The sequence below is a fragment of the Notolepis coatsorum genome, assembly GCF_963971535.1.
Source record: "Notolepis coatsorum genome assembly, chromosome: 7".
NCBI lineage: Eukaryota > Metazoa > Chordata > Actinopteri > Aulopiformes > Paralepididae > Notolepis > Notolepis coatsorum.
In genome coordinates this window covers 17,423,140-17,440,661 of record NC_140171.1, presented here as the reverse complement: position 1 = coordinate 17,440,661, position 17,522 = coordinate 17,423,140, and the positions used below count along the sequence as shown (strand labels likewise).

Here is a 17,522-nt window from a genome sequence, read left to right as displayed (position 1 = left end):
GAGTGCAGGGGAGTGGACAAAAAGTAGACACTTCTGAGGGCAGGGGGGTGGACAAAAAGTAGACACTTCTGAGGGCAGGGGAGTGGACAAAAAGTAGACACTTCTGAGGGCAGGGGGGTGGACAAAAAGTAGACACTTCTGAGGGCAGGAGAGTGGACAAAAAGTAGACACTTCTGAGGGCAGGGGGGTGGACAAAAAGTAGACACTTCTGAGGGCAGGGGAGTGGACAAAAAGTAGACACTTCTGAGGGCAGGGGAGTGGACAAAAAGGGCTCATAGGGCTATTGACCATATTTACATGGCGGCCATCTTGCTCTTGTGCCAGTCATGCTCGACAGGTAGTTACATAGGTTTGGTGCAGAATATAACCACTCGAGAATTGTTGTCAACAATCTCTCCAAAATAGCACATTAAGACCTTGAGGAACACCATAGAACAATCCATGCTGTGATTTGGTTGGTTGATTCTGAGATTTCTGTAAGAATAGCATTTGTCTGCAATTGGATGGCAAGCATCTCGGTTGTGGAAATTGCTCAGAACCCCCCCCCCCTCCAAAGGGTAAATATGCCCCCTAGCTCATGGAATGAACTCCAACTGTCCTTAAAGCTTGATATTCGTCCCTCTGTTGCAGAGTTTAAAACCTTGATTTGTCAATCAAGTTGTACGTGTTTTAATCGATTGTTATCCTTACTCGTCTAATTGTTGTGATTGTATATGTCGTGTGATTTTATATGCCTTTTTTTCTTTCGCTTAACTCTATGTTTTGCTTATGTACACTCGACGTCAACGGGGGAAACCCCCAAGTTGCCTTTCGAGTTTAAATAACGGTTTGAAATCAAATGAAGGGGCCCCCTTTGAAAATGGACATGTCCGTTTCCCCCCCTCGCCAAGATTTAGCCTAAATGTGGAGCATTACTTAGCCCCCCCCCCCCGCCCCGCCCTCCTACATGACATGGTTTCCTGCCAGGGGATGCCACTGGTGGTCTGGTCGTCTAGCGACCCCGTTGCGACCCAGGAAGGACAGTCCTGTCGGGTCTCTGAGGGCTGAACCACGTCAGTGAGAACGCTGGGGCTGTGTGTAATTATAGCCGTTTCAGCTGGTAGTGTCAGCAGATGGTCAGAGGAAGCGTTTGTCACGGCTCCTCCTGTTGCTATGAAAGTACTGTGTACCTGTGTACCGTGTACCCATGTACCTGTGTATCCATGTACCCGTGTGAAGCGCGGCACACTTTTGATAAACTTAAAATACTTAAAGGTGCTATAGATAAAAATTGTATGGCGTAACAGAGCACTAGAAACACGCACTCAGTGACACTGAGAACACGCAACCAGAGACAGGAAGTCAGCAGCACAGCGATGATGAGGTCTCGGGCCCCCGGGTCTGCCGCTCCGGAGGGGGAGGGTCTACAGAAGGAGGGGGAGGGTCTACAGAAAGGACTGCTTACCAGGAAGATGACGAGGGCCAGTCTCACTTGATGCTCCCCGTAGTCTGCAACGAGACACACACATTGTTCCAATTCAACCACGGTGAAGTTTCTACAGTATACTATTCTGCTCACTCGACATAGGACTGTATCGAGTAGGAGTATACAAAACATGTATGTGTGTGAGAGAGAGAGTGAGAGCGAGAGAGAGAGAGAGAGTGAGAGCGAGAGCGAGAGAGAGAGAGGGGGGTTGTACTCACACTCGCTGGGCGGCGTATACAGGGGGTGGTTGATGTAGTACGCCATCCATGCAGCGAAGCCCCAGTAGTAGGTACAGTTCTGGAACACAAGAGAGGTTCAAGGACGGGTCATATTCAGGTCACATTCAGGTCATATTCAGGTCATATTCAGGTCATATTCAGATCACATTCAGGTCACATTCAGGTCACATTCAGGTCATATTCAGGTCACATTCAGGTCACATTCAGGTCACATTCAGGTCACATTCAGGTCACATTCAGGTCACATTCAGGTCATATTCAGGTCACATTCAGGTAGGGGTGTAACAATGCATCGATCCTAAGGTGACGATTCAACTGCATCGATTTGAACATTTAAGAATCGATTATAAAAAAATATATAATCTTTTATTTTAACATTTCTTTTATTTTAATGTCGATTTTTTATTGACCATAGTCCATTCATGCTGAGTGAATCAGTTCCCCCAGCCACATTTGTGTATAAATTTTTTTGGGGGGAATTAACTGATCGAAAATTAATCAAATCGCATCTAATCGAATCGTGGTCAAATGAAGATATTTCATGATGCATTGAATCGTTGCCTGAAGAATCGTAATCAAATCGAATCGTTGTGAGGTCGAATCGTTACACCCCTACATTCAGGTCATATTCAGGTCATATTCAAGTTCATATTCAACATTGAGAGTGGCTGGTATTACATCTATAGAGAGTGGCTGGTATTACATCTATAGAGAGTGGCTGGTATTACATCTATAGAGAGTGGCTGGTATTACATCTATAGAGAGTGGCTGGTATTACATCTATAGAGAGTGGCTGGTATTACATCTATAGAGAGTGGCTGGTAGTACATCTATAGAGAGTGGCTGGTATTACATCTCTAGAGAGTGGCTGGTATTACATCTATAGAGAGTGGCTGGTATTACATCTCTAGAGAGTGGCTGGTATTACATCTATAGAGAGTGGCTGGTATTACATCTATAGAGAGTGGCTGGTATTACATCTATAGAGAGTGGCTGGTATTACATCTATAGAGAGTGGCTGGTATTACATCTATAGAGAGTGGCTGGTATTACATCTATAGAGAGTGGCTGGTATTACATCTATAGAGAGTGGCTGGTATTACATCTATAGAGAGTGGCTGGTATTACATCTATAGAGAGTGGCTGGTATTACACCTCTAGAGAGTGGCTGGTATTACATCTCTAGAGAGTGGCTGGTATTACATCTATAGAGAGTGGCTGGTATTACATCTATAGAGAGTGGCTGGTATTACACCTATAGAGAGTGGCTGGTATTACACCTATAGAGAGTGGCTGGTATTACACCTATCGTGATCAGTGATCACCATCTCTGCCAAAGTGCCCGTGAGCAAGGCACCAAACCCCCAAACCGCTCCAGGGGCGCTGTGCAGGGACCCTGCCTGTACGGGACCCTCCATCAGCCCTCCATAGACAGTGAAGACTGTTGTCAAGCAGCTAGGTGGTCTATGGCAGTGGTTCCCAAAGTCGGGGTCGCGACCCAAAGGTGGGCCGCGAGATGATTTCCAAAAAAATATATATATATATATTCTTTATTTTTTTAAATTTTTTGTCAGGCCACTGAACTTAGAAGCAGGCCAGGACAGTGTTTCTAGTTGTATTCTATTCTATTGTATTCTAAAATGTGACTATATGGTTTTATATTAACTTAATAAATAAACAAAAACAAAAAAATCTACTTATTTCAACGAACATTTCAAACTAAATAACAGATTATGCACATAAAACGCTGAAAACAACCGAAGCAACAATAGTATTTTAATGAGGCTATTATTATTATCATTATTATTTTGCAACAAGTTAGCCCTCTCATAAATAGCACATATAAATGAATAACTAACTTGAACTAACTTAATAGGATTGAAGTGATATTTGGCTTAAAAAAACGGTCGCCTGGCAAAAAAAAAAGAAAAAAAAAAGCCTGACGATGTGCATTGGGCCGCGGCTCTCTGACGCCTTATTTTCTGGGTCCTGGCCTGAAAAGTTTGGGAACCCCTGGTCTATGGGACCCTCCATCAGCCCTCCATAGACAGTGAAGACTGTTGTCAAGCAGCTAGGTGGTCTATGGGACCCTCCATCAGCCCTCCATAGACAGTGAAGACTGTTGTCAAGCAGCTAGGTGGTCTACGGGACCCTCCATCAGCCCTCCATTAGACAGTTGATCCCTCAGCCAATTCGTCAGCCACTGTAACCTGCCAAGACACCACTCAGAACACACAAAGGAACCCTCACGTTTAGCCAGAATCACATACGGTTTTGAAACGTCGCCAGAATGGAAATCTTTGAGTGCGCACGGTCTCAAAAAGAGAGAGAGAGAAAGGTGACTGAGTTACCGCCTTGAGCGGCCAAGTGTTTGGTTTGAAATTGGGCTGTACACTAATCCAGAGTATACGGGGAACAGGATAGGATGAGCCCGGAGTTACCGTGTGTGTGTGTGTGTGTGTGTGTGTGTGTGAGAGTGAGAGCGAGAGCGAGAGCGAGAGAGAGTGAGAGAGAGAGTCGGTGTCTCACCTTGAAGATGTTGCGTAGTGGCATGGTTCCATGAGAGAAGCGATGGACGAAGAGAGTCTCCAGCAGCCTCTTCACATAGTGGAAGGAGTGACACATGCAGGCCAGACTGCAAGAGCACAGAGACAACTACATTACCCAGCATGCAGCGCTCTCGGGAGCCGCACAGTCTGCGATAGCTTCTTTGTTTGCGTGCATGTGCTTTTTACAGTAATAGTCGCCATGTCTGAATTTTGTACAGTGCATCGGGACACAACAGCAGGCATTATCCCCGTCAGTACTGTACGCTGTAGCGTGGATTACGTGAACGATATGAACATGCTACATCATTTCCACATATAACAATCAAGTCAAACAGCCTACTGATCAACAGGAAATAACCAAAAAATGTATTGCATTGTGTACTGTATTGTACTATACAGTATACCGTATTGTATTTTATACTGAATTGTATTGTAATGTATTGCGTATTGTATTCTATTGTAATGTAATGTGTATGGTTATGTGTTGTAATGTAATGTGTATGGTAATGTATTGTGTATTGTATATGTAATGTGTATGGTAATGTATTGTGTATTGTATTATATTATAATGTAATGTGTATGGTTATGTGTTGTAATGTATTGTGTATTGTATTATAAATGTAATGTGTATGGTAATGTTTGTGTATTATATTGTAATGTAATGTGTATGGTAATTTTTTCAGTCAGTTCGGTCTTTGTGTGCCAAACATTATTAAAAGGTAAACTTTTTTTTTTACCAAATAAATGAGAAGCATGTTTTAAAATCAGCAATGCCTCCCCTCTTGCTGTACCAAAATCTCTCCTAGCTCTAACCGTCACTGTCAAATGTAATGTGCCTGATGTCAAACTGCCTCATTCTTTCAGTTTTTGCATGACTACGTCCTTGAGAATAACTGAAAAGTTGGATTATTTTTAGGCTATATATCTTATGTTGATGTATGGTATTTTTGGAGCGTTAATAATAATAAAAAGAAAAAAAAAAAGTATACCGAACCGAAAACCGTGATACGAACCGAACCGTGGATTTTGTGAACCGTTCCACCCCTAAATGTAATGTGTATTGTAATGTAATGTGTGTGTGTATTGTAACGGGACACTCACTGTACGACCCAGTGGTTACTGGTAGTGAAGTCATACTGTGGAGCGTAGATGAAGGGAACTCGGAAGTAGAACATCAGGTAGATGAGCAGAGGGCCGGCGTACTCCGTCAGGAAGACCTGAGGAAGAGGAGGACGAAGAGGTTCTCTAAATAACACTGACATGAACATTTACCAACATGGTCTAGGTCTTTTTCCCCCTCCTTTTTCCTCCGATTTTCTCCCATCCCAATGTTAGTCGTTATGCCAATTCCCAATCCCCTTCCTGGCCGCTGCGCACCTACCCCCCACAGTCGGTCTGGGAGAGTGGAGGCTACCACGTGCTTCCTCCGACACACGTCTAGCCAATCAACCGCTTCTTTTCACCTGGCAGCGCGGACTCTCACTGAGAGGGCGTAGCGTGTGGAAGGATCACACTACCGCCCTTAGATCCTATCCGCGCTTAGCAGGCGCCCCGACCGAACTGTAAGTGTCGCTGTTTACAACGACCCGGACCCACCCACCAGCTTCTCCCACCCTCTAATACTGCCAATTGTATTAGTGTGAACGGCCAGCCAAGCTGGTGACAACCCCGGAGCTGTGAGCTGGATTCGAACAGGCGAATCCAGCCGCTCCGGGGTTGGTGACGAACGCAATCTCCGTTACGCCACCTGACCGCCTCTCTCTCTCTTTCTAACACACACACCCTCTCTCCCTCTCTAATTACCCAGGCTGACTATCCATTCATACCGTCAATAAACCCAGGCTGACTATCTGTTCATACCGTCAATAAACCCAGACTGACTATCTGTTCATACCGTCAATAAACCCAGACTGACTATCTGTTCATACTGTCAATAAACCCAGACTGACTATCTGTTCATACCGTCAATAAACCCAGACTGACTATCTGTTCATACTGTCAATAAACACAGGCTGGATGACAGGCATGACAGATACATATATCTCACTCTCATTCCGTCTCTCTCTCTCTCCTCTGACACACACCTGCTCTGACCCCACAGTAAAGTCACCCTCTCCCCCCCCGCCCCCCCCCTCTCTATCTTCTCTCCCCTCATTCTCTCTCGTGTGCTAATGGTCGCATGTTTTTGTTGCATGAGTGCGTGTGTGTGTGTGTGTGTGTGTGTGTGTGTGTGTGTGTGTGTGTGTGTGTGTGTGTGTGTGCACATTTGTCGGCGAGTGTGTTTGTATTGCCACCTGTGTTTGTTTGTCGTTTGTTCCATTGGAACAATGAGGGGTATTTCAGCTGTGGCTATGTGTGTGCGTGTGTGCGTGTGTGTGTGTGTGTGTGTGTGTGTGTGTGTGTGTGTGTGTGTGTGTGTGTGTGTGTTGTTGGCCTGAGGACTGCAGGCATGTTGGGAATAGAGCCAAGAAGCAGGTACGATGTTGTTTGATCCCTGCTGTAGTAGACACTGACAGACAGTGTAGTAGAGACTAGGACTGATCTCTGCTGTAGTAGACAGACAGTGTAGTAGAGACTAGGACTGATCTCTGCTGTAGTAGACAGACAGTGTAGTAGAGACTAGGACTGATCTCTGCTGTAGTAGACAGACAGTGTAGTAGAGACTAGGACTGATCTCTGCTGTAGTAGACAGACAGTGTTGTGAAGGGCCAGATTAAACCGAATATATATATTTATTTATATATATATATTTAATTGTATTTGTATATTCTCTAATATTCCCTGATATCCCTTGTATATTCCTTGTACAATATGCATTGAATATCCATTCTAGCCTACTGAACATCCCATAATAGTCTCCATTCTACTATTGGTCGAGACCTTGGTGCCAGGCTGCCATACCCCTCAGACCCAGTTCAAACGTACCGCTCCACATGTACGAACAAGTCCTAGTTCCGCGTAGGAATCTGGCTACCGCATCACTGATGGGACTATTTGTTCATAGTGCGTATATATACTGCGCTACTAAAGTAGGACTTCCTTTTCAGTCCAGTTTCTTACCCTCCAATAGAGTCACAGACGTAAAGCCTCCCCGCGACGCCACGTGTGGGAGTAAGGCCAAGTTCGCCTACCATCGGTATTGAGACATCGTGTATATTAATATTTGAATAGTCATATTTGGCACTATATCGTCGAGTTGGACGTAGTCTATTAAGCTAATAATAGTCTGTTAATATATAGTGCTTCGTGCAGTGAGAATACTACCGTAGTCAGTACCCCATCGTTTCGGGCAGAGAACTGGCTGCTTATCCAGGGTGGTTGACCCCACGTGAAGCTGCACCCGAGGAGCCCCAGAGCCGACGAGCGAGTGGACCTGTATACCGGATTATTCTACCGACGACAGCCCGCCTTCCCAGGCACGGATTATGCTTTGTATACTTTGATTATTCCATGGATAAAGACCCCCGACACTGCCGTGTGTTGGAACCCCCCCCCCTGGAGAGGACGCAAGGTGAGGAGACGCTCTGCAAGACGAGGTCGCTTCACGTCTCTCCTCCGTGGACCGGAGAACGCCGGCCCACAAAGAGTCCACCTGCTTTCATCTGTGGTCCAAGGATCGCCGGCGCATTGAACGGCACTACAGTGGGTTCACCTGGGATACCCTTGGCCGGATGAGGCAGCCGGATTCTACCCCCCCCCCCTTCCTACTCCTGTCGGCTTACAAGCGACCGGATTAACCCCCCCTAGTGTGTCCAGTATATAATCATTAAAGTATCATTGCTGTTATTCCTTAAACTATTCCAGGTCGTATATGTACCACCTGCGCCTTCAGAGATTGGACATTCTCTATTGATATACCGACGAATACTCTTGCCATAAAAGTGCATACTAATTCCATTCATAAATGTGATTGATTTGATTAAGTGCTTGCTCTACACACCATCGCTGTGTAGAAATAAAGACCTATTTCTAATTCGTACATTTGTGTTGGATCCGTTTCATCTACGTGACAGTGTTCATCATAATATATTTATGCCGTGTACTGGGTGGCCGAATATTAAGTACAAAGGTAGTGGTAGTAAGTATCATATCTAGTAATACAGTCAGGGAATTGTACCCCTCAGTTACAGACAGTGTAGTAGAGACTAGGACTGATCTCTGCTGTAGCAGACAGACAGTGTAGTAGAGACTAGGACTGATCTCTGCTGTAGCAGACAGTGTAGTGGACGAGAGCGTGATGCTAAATGGCTGAGACGTAAACGTGTCAGACGGGTGTTACTCACAGTGACCCAGCTGATCTGAGAACCCAAGTCTCTGAAGTAGAACGATGCAGTGGTTCCCACCGGGAGGTTCTGGAGGACGTCCTCATCTTTCAGAGACTTCCCCTCTGGAGCGCACACACACACGCGCACGCACGCACACACACACAGTAAGAACTTTAGCACAGATACAGACAAGTGCGACTGCATGGTTTCCCTTTCGTATAAAATCTTGGGCAGTCCGCTTAGAAAAGGGGAATGCCGCCCCTTTTTGAGAATTGTGTTTGTGATGTCACTGGGGTGTAAAATCTGGGTACAACAAATGGTGCTCTGACTTTGTGGGCCTGTGAAACGTCTATGTGAACTCTTGCATCCAAATTAACGTTTAAGATCTGGTCTCAGATCAGGTTTCAAGGTTGAAAAGTCATTGTACGCCTCCCACAGGTGCAGATTCTACACCCAGGTGATCAAACCCCACCAGAACCTTCTCTCCTGTGTCTCCTTCACTCCGTCTCCCTCTAAGCCTTGCTACTGACCCCTCTCAAGCCCTGTCCTCTTTTTCTTGATCCTCCAATCACAACAGTTTCTTCCCGAGTTGTGACTGGAGGGTCAAGGAAAGAGGGCGGGGCTTGAGATAGACCAAATTGTCTACAAAATTGTCTAAAAACATTCTACACTACTAAAGATTATATTATACTTTTATATTAATTTACTTTATATATTCCATTTTATTTTACCTTCATTTTCTGTTAATGTTGCACCAAAACGACCAAAACAAATTCCTTGTATGTGCAAACTTACTTGGCAATAAAGACCTTTCCGATTCCGATTTTATTCTGATAACTCTTTCACTAGTGGTCATAGCCAGGAGAAACCCCTGCTACATTCTACTGTACTAAAGATGCACGGATAATACTCTTTCACTACTGATAACTGATACAGAGTTCTAAACCAAGTGTCAATCCAATCCATTGCTTTTACTGAACAGTACAAATGCAGACCCCATTGCTTTGGGATTGACTGGATTGACCATTTTTCTCCAACATGCTTCTATGGGCCAAGAATCCCTTCTTTCGGACATGTTGCCCGTAGCTGTTTACATCAGGTGTCATAGGGGAACATTCTCCCAAAACAGATACCCCGCTTTAGCCTGGTGTCAGACACCAGCATCAGTGCATCCTTTTTTTTTTTATCCACTTTTTCTCCCATTTTCTATATTTTCTCCCATCCCAATTTCGTATCATCCAATTCAACCCTCCCCTGTCACGGACGCTGTTTCTTGCCTCCCACAAGCCGGCTGCAATGTGGACTAAGTCATACATAGCACAAGTCCCCTCCGGTACTTGAGGTAACAGCAGTCGCATCTTTTCACCTGCGCAGCTCGATCTCTCAGTGGTGAGGAGTAACGCGTGGGAGGCTCACGCTGCCCCCGACACTTCCTGATTCTACTGCGCAGGCGCACCAACCGACCTGTAGGAGTCGCTGTCCACAACGCCCGATCCCCACCCATCAGTTTCCCACCCCCTAATACGGCCAATGTGTATTAGTACGGACAACCAGTTAAACTGAAAGCAAATGTGGAGCGCTGGGCTCGAACTGACGAGCCCAGCGTCTCCAGCATTTCGTGGCGAGCGCCTTGCCCACTACGCCACGTAGCCGCCCTCAGCATCAGTGCATCCTTATACAGCACGACAAAACCAGAAAGAAAATGATAAAACAAGTGATCTTACTGGCGTCCAGGCGAATGGACTGTCTGGCCGGGTACCACTGAGGATCTGAAACAGACGGATGGAGGACAAAGACAGACGGATAAGGACAGAAAGGACACAGTTATTTCCGCCCAGGTTGACTGATCACGATGCTGAATTACGAGGACAATTATGAGGACAATTATGAGGACACTCACGGCTCTTGTGGAACATAGACTTGATCTCTCCGATGGTGGCATTTGGCTCGACCTGAAAATGACAAAAGATGAGTGAGAGGATGTGTGCACACACACACACACACACACACACACACACACACACACACGAATAGATCTAATGTTCCTTTGATGTCTGTGATTGGGGGTAAATTTAGCTCTGGCTATGCCCACACCCTGTAGACATGGACCATCTAACAGCTGTACACACACGCACACAGCTGAAATACCCTACATTGTGCCAGGGGTGCCTGCAATGGCACAAACTAGCCCTGAAATAGACACAATGACAAGAAGACGGAACCATGCAGAGACAAACACACACACACACACACTAGGTCAGAACAATATATAAAATTCCTATTGATATCGCAATAGGAAAGAATTCAATAGGTTATATCGGAAATAAATAAACACCCATACAAGAAGAGAGGGTGAGATTGAGAAACGTGCTTCAGACATAATAATACACTTTATTTGTATAGCACCTTTCATACAAGAATTGCAGCCCAAGACATACAGTAGGCATACAATTTGCATAAAGTTGGCACAATTATAGACAGGAAGAAATTAGCAGAGAATTGACATTAAATTGAGAAGATATTCTAATAGATTTCAGTCATTAAAATCTATGAACATTTTAATAAAAAATTTAAAATATCTCGCAATAATGGATACATAAATATGTAATATGTATAAATATAATAGGGCTGCACGATTCTTGCTCAAATGTGATTCACGATTTTTCTCTCTAAGAATTGATATCACGATTCTCACACGATTCAAACATTTTTTTTTAAGTAAAAAATACAATAAGAAATAGTCATAATTTAGAAATGAGATCGCATAGGTCTATGAATCGAGATCGCAATTTTTTTTTCTTTCACATCGTTTAGCCATAGCACACACTGACAAATAAGCGCACACACACACACACACACACGCACGCACACACACACCTCGTACAACAAACACATAACTATTACAGGCCAGGCTAACGGGGCCAGTAACCCCCAGGCTTGAGGTTTAGAGTCTGGTGGTTCAGGCCGTCACCCCATTCCCATTATCTGCTCAGACGGCCTTACCCTCATGGTGGAGCAGCTTAGACGCTACATAACCCCCCCCCCCCCCCCTGAGGCCTTCCCCAATGGAGGAGAACATGGAGGATTATTAGACTAGAAATTACCATCCCAGATTACATAATCTCAGTCTGTAGGTAACATTATTATTTTTTTTTTACTTTTTATTAAACAGTTTTTATTAAACTTCCAACCCTGCTCAAATGAACAGCAATATTTAGAAAATAAAAACTGGTTTGACTTTTGCTCAGTCTCATTTGAACAGGTGTGTAGTATGGACCATTATTAGACCGTAAAAATGGAGAATCTATTATTTATCGATCATATTTTGCTGGAATTCAAACCAATGTTTTACTAGCTGAAGTAGGAACGGGCTCATATTCAGTCACCTACAATGACAAGTACCAACATACCAACTCATATTGATATTAACAATGTTGTCCCATAATATCTTAGTGTGGCTCCACAAGAACTCAAGTAACTCCCTGGAAATTCCACCCTAAAAGCACAAATTACATAGTGCTGTTCCAAGGATCGTGGGACAACAGTCAATATCTATAAACACTGCCGTCAGCGACTCCCTAAACTGGACATCAGGGCATCAAGACTTGCATCCGACACTTTTTGGAGTCCGTCCATTGACATTGAAATAGTCAAGTCTTAAGACTACTTCCTAAATTAGTGGGAGGAGTCAAACCTTCTCCTAAACACCTCGACAACAAAAGGTCCATTGATTTTAGAAAGCTGCAATCCTCTCACCCTACTTTTAACGATGGGCAGCCAAAACAATCTAACAGATTACAGGTAGCTTGCATTGTGCTGGAGCCTGGAGCCATTACAATCTGTAACAGATTATTACAGGTAGCTTGCATTGTGCTGGAGCCTGGAGCCATTACAATCTGTAACAGATTATTACAGGTAGTTTGGCATCGACCACACACCTGTGTGGACTGACCCAACAAATGTGCCCTTTAAAGAAATCGCTGTCAACAAAATGCTCCAGATGATTGACTGTGTTTATTGAAAGTGCCTCAACCGACCTTCTGCATCATCTGCTGGTTTGGCACAAATGTGCTACTGAGGCACAGAAACAGACCTCGTCAGGAGAACTGTACAACAACAGCCAGTAAACTGTTAGGGATCACGTTTCCAAGCATGGAACGCATCTACAGAGACAGACCGCTGAGGCAAATGGCGTCGTGGGCGACCAGAGGCCCCATGTCTCCTCATTTGAATAGTTGCCATAATATGGGCGTCGATACCACCCCCCCCCCCCCCTCCGTTACTAAAAATAGATCCAAGTTTTCATTTGTTCCACGAGCCATTAAGTTCCTAAAAGGTTAATGTACTAGCACTATAATCCCCTTTGACCTTTGACCTACTCCTTCCTGGTTACAAGGATGTTCGGCTGGTCCCGACAGGAGTCCCCACCCATCCTAAGCCATTTGTTTTCTCTCTTCTTCTCTCTGCGTCTCTCTTCTTGTTTCAAGGTGTATGAGTTTGTCTATTGGTCATTTTTTGCGACATTGTGATCATGTCTTGCTGATCCATCCATCCTATGGTTGTGTCGTGGTGCCTCACAGCAAGAGAAGAAGGTCCTGGGGGCCTTTCTGTGTGGAGTTTGCATGTTTGTCCAGGTACTAAAATGTGATGGGTACACACTCCTGCCATCGCCCTAGACCAAGGTACTGGCATTACAGCTGGAGTTGGTCCCTTGACCAAGGTACTGGCATTACAGAATTATTTGCAATTATGAATTGAAAATGGGGGACCCTGATGTAAACAAGACTAAAGTCTTTCTCTGGTCTGCATCCCCTTAACAATTGTGTGTGTATTGAGCTGTACTGTATTGTACCCATTCTGCAATCTGTTAATACAATTTTCAATCAATCAACAGCTGGAGTTGGTCCCTTGACCAAGGTACTGGTGGTATTACAGCTGGAGTTGGTCCCTTGACCGAGGTACTGGTGGTATTACAGCTGGAGTTGGTCCCTTGACCGAGGTACTGGTGGTATTACAGCTGGAGTTGGTCCCTTGACCAAGGTACTGGTGGTATTACAGCTGGAGTTGGTCCCTTGACCGAGGTACTGGTGGTATTACAGCTGGAGTTGGTCCCTTGACCGAGGTACTGGTGGTATTACAGCTGGAGTTGGTCCCTTGACCGAGGTACTGGTGGTATTACAGCTGGAGTTGGTCCCTTGACCAAGGTACTGGTGGTATTACAGCTGGAGTTGGTCCCTTGACCAAGGTACTGGTGGTATTACAGCTGGAGTTGGTCCCTTGACCAAGGTACTGGTGGTATTACAGCTGGAGTTGGTCCCTTGACCAAGGTACTGGTGGTATTACAGCTGGAGTTGGTCCCTTGACCGAGGTACTGGTGGTATTACAGCTGGAGTTGGTCCCTTGACCGAGGTACTGGTGGTATTACAGCTGGAGTTGGTCCCTTGACCGAGGTACTGGTGGTATTACAGCTGGAGTTGGTCCCTTGACCGAGGTACTGGTGGTATTACAGCTGGAGTTGGTCCCTTGACCAAGGTACTGGTGGTATTACAGCTGGAGTTGGTCCCTTGACCAAGGTACTGGTGGTATTACAGCTGGAGTTGGTCCCTTGACCAAGGTACTGGTGGTATTACAGCTGGAGTTGGTCCCTTGACCAAGGTACTGGTGGTATTACAGCTGGAGTTGGTCCCTTGACCGAGGTACTGGTGGTATTACAGCTGGAGTTGGTCCCTTGACCAAGGTACTGGTGGTATTACAGCTGGAGTTGGTCCCTTGACCAAGGTACTGGTGGTATTACAGCTGGAGTTGGTCCCTTGACCAAGGTACTGGTGGTATTACAGCTGGAGTTGGTCCCTTGACCGAGGTACTGGTGGTATTACAGCTGGAGTTGGTCCCTTGACCAAGGTACTGGTGGTATTACAGCTGGAGTTGGTCCCTTGACCGAGGTACTGGTGGTATTACAGCTGGAGTTGGTCCCTTGACCGAGGTACTGGTGGTATTACAGCTGGAGTTGGTCCCTTGACCGAGGTACTGGTGGTATTACAGCTGGAGTTGGTCCCTTGACCAAGGTACTGGTGGTATTACAGCTGGAGTTGGTCCCTTGACCAAGGTACTGGTGGTATTACAGCTGGAGTTGGTCCCTTGACCAAGGTACTGGTGGTATTACAGCTGGAGTTGGTCCCTTGACCGAGGTACTGGTGGTATTACAGCTGGAGTTGGTCCCTTGACCAAGGTACTGGTGGTATTACAGCTGGAGTTGGTCCCTTGACCGAGGTACTGGTGGTATTACAGCTGGAGTTGGTCCCTTGACCGAGGTACTGGTGGTATTACAGCTGGAGTTGGTCCCTTGACCGAGGTACTGGTGGTATTACAGCTGGAGTTGGTCCCTTGACCAAGGTACTGGTGGTATTACAGCTGGAGTTGGTCCCTTGACCGAGGTACTGGTGGTATTACAGCTGGAGTTGGTCCCTTGACCGAGGTACTGGTGGTATTACAGCTGGAGTTGGTCCCTTGACCGAGGTACTGGTGGTATTACAGCTGGAGTTGGTCCCTTGACCGAGGTACTGGTGGTATTACAGCTGGAGTTGGTCCCTTGACCGAGGTACTGGTGGTATTACAGCTGGAGTTGGTCCCTTGACCAAGGTACTGATGGTATTACAGCTGGAGTTGGTCCCTTGACCGAGGTACTGGTGGTATTACAGCTGGAGTTGGTCCCTTGACCGAGGTACTGGTGGTATTACAGCTGGAGTTGGTCCCTTGACCGAGGTACTGGTGGTATTACAGCTGGAGTTGGTCCCTTGACCGAGGTACTGGTGGTATTACAGCTGGAGTTGGTCCCTTGACCGAGGTACTGGTGGTATTACAGCTGGAGTTGGTCCCTTGACCGAGGTACTGGTGGTATTACAGCTGGAGTTGGTCCCTTGACCGAGGTACTGGTGGTATTACAGCTGGAGTTGGTCCCTTGACCGAGGTACTGGTGGTATTACAGCTGGAGTTGGTCCCTTGACCGAGGTACTGGTGGTATTACAGCTGGAGTTGGTCCCCGGGCGCCGCACTGCTCCTGAACAGTTAGGAGGGTTCAGATGCAGAGAGGACACAGATGTCCGCCAGGGGATAATAAAGTAGAACTTAACTTATTAAACAGTCTATGGAGTGGCTCCGGTATTTGTCTCTCGATGACATCGTCACTAGAGTCTCGTCCAACGGAGAGGTAACACGTGAAGTGAACTCCATTTTAAGAGTGGATCTTCCCTTTAAGATTGAAGTCCGCCCGGCCCGTTCCCCGTTGCCCTCGGCACCAGTTCCAAACAAATGTTGACCGTGTGTCACAATGCATCACCCGTGACAGTTGTGCTGTGTAGGCTAATAGGGCCGTCGTTTTTTTTTATCTGAAGTCCAAACTACCGGTTCGAACCGGACGAAAACAAAAAATAATCAAACTCGATGTGTGTTCAAATTCAAATTTGGGAGGGCGGTCGGCCTCGCTACTTAATTTCACAATCACAAGTCGTGTGTGCCTTCTGTTCCAAAAGGTGCCATTTGTATTTATTGGGTACAGTAGCCTGTTTAACAAGGACACAGTGTCATAGTCGCGCCTCTCTCTCTCCAATAATCCAATATAAATTGATCTCTCTCTCTCCAATATAAATTGATCTCTCGCTCTCCAATATAAATTGATCTCTCTCTCTCTCTCTAATATAAATTGATCCATCTCAAACCCCGCCCTCTGTCCTTGATCCTCCAATCACAAGGGTCAATTATACGCGCACTCTCCCTCCCCAGGAAGCGGGTGGGAAGTTAGACGGCTGCTACACATGTGCTACAGACGCCGGCCTCCATCTCGACTCGACACATGTGCTACAGACGCCGGCCTCCATCTCGACTCAACACATGTGCTACAGACTCCGGCCTCCATCTCGACTCGACACATGTGCTACAGACTCGGGCCTCCATCTCGACTCGACACGTGTGCTACAGACTCCGGCCTCCATCTCGACTCGACACATGTGCTACAGACGCCGGCCTCCATCTCGACTCGACACGTGTGCTACAGACACTGAACTTTATTTTTTTTTTCATTCAAAACGTGATTTTTGGGAGGGCATGTCCAAAACATGTTGGTATCAGTTCATCTTCATTTTACTTTTTGGACATCTCCTCGTCACCGTGGCGACTGGTAAGAGTAGGAGGCACCAGAGGTATTCAAGCTAATTTGAGCTAGCTCGCCTAACTTTAGAGGACTGCATTATCTTAATAGAATTAGCTAATCATCAGTTGTGCTTCAGTTACACTACACTGGTTATTCCAGTGGGCTACAATGCGCCTGTGCCTAAATATAATGCAGGGGGATGGATTGTGTTGGGGAGGGGGGGGGGGGCATGCTAACCCAGATATCTGACATATTTATGTACACTACATGGTTCGCTCTGTCTTCTTTAGGTACCATTATTATTATTCTTAGTTACTTAAGATATCTATTCATAGCTCATTTGTCTTTTAATTCAACAGAAAACTGCATGTTAATAGAGAAATCATTCTACGCGCACACACCACACACACACACACACACACACACACACACACACACACACACACACACACACACACACACACACACACACACACACACACACACACACACACACACACACACACACACACACACACACACACACACACACACACACACACACACACACACACACACACCTCTCTCTCTCTCTCTGCCTCACTGAGCACAACCTCTGGCATATCTTCCTGGACTTTTTACAGCAACTTTTATTTTTACTGTATATTTTAGAATTTATATCCCAGACTGTATTTTATTCTTATTTGTGATTTTTGACTACCTTGTGAACAATCTGTAGTGCTGAATTTCCCTTGGGATCAATAAAGTACTTATATTCTATTCTATAACAACTCATCAATATTAAGTACATAGACTATTCGTCTGTTATCTCATTCATTCTCACTTTGATTATCTACTCTCGTCCATTTAGGCCGACAG

General features: G+C 45.6%; 1 protein-coding gene across 2 annotated transcripts in view; it reads right to left on the bottom strand.

Annotated features, from left to right (window-relative positions):
- tecrb (trans-2,3-enoyl-CoA reductase b) overlaps positions 1-17,522 on the bottom strand; it is a 38,944-nt gene that overhangs the window by 5,405 nt on the left and 16,017 nt on the right. For both annotated transcript variants that reach the window (XM_084318064.1, XM_084318063.1), the window contains 7 exons: positions 10,419-10,470; positions 10,243-10,287; positions 8,537-8,640; positions 5,355-5,470; positions 4,234-4,339; positions 1,684-1,762; positions 1,445-1,488 (listed from right to left, as the gene is read on the bottom strand). In XM_084318064.1, coding sequence (XP_084174190.1) covers positions 1,445-1,488; positions 1,684-1,762; positions 4,234-4,339; positions 5,355-5,470; positions 8,537-8,640; positions 10,243-10,287; positions 10,419-10,470 — 546 coding nt within the window. The remainder of the gene's footprint in view (positions 1-1,444; positions 1,489-1,683; positions 1,763-4,233; positions 4,340-5,354; positions 5,471-8,536; positions 8,641-10,242; positions 10,288-10,418; positions 10,471-17,522) is intronic.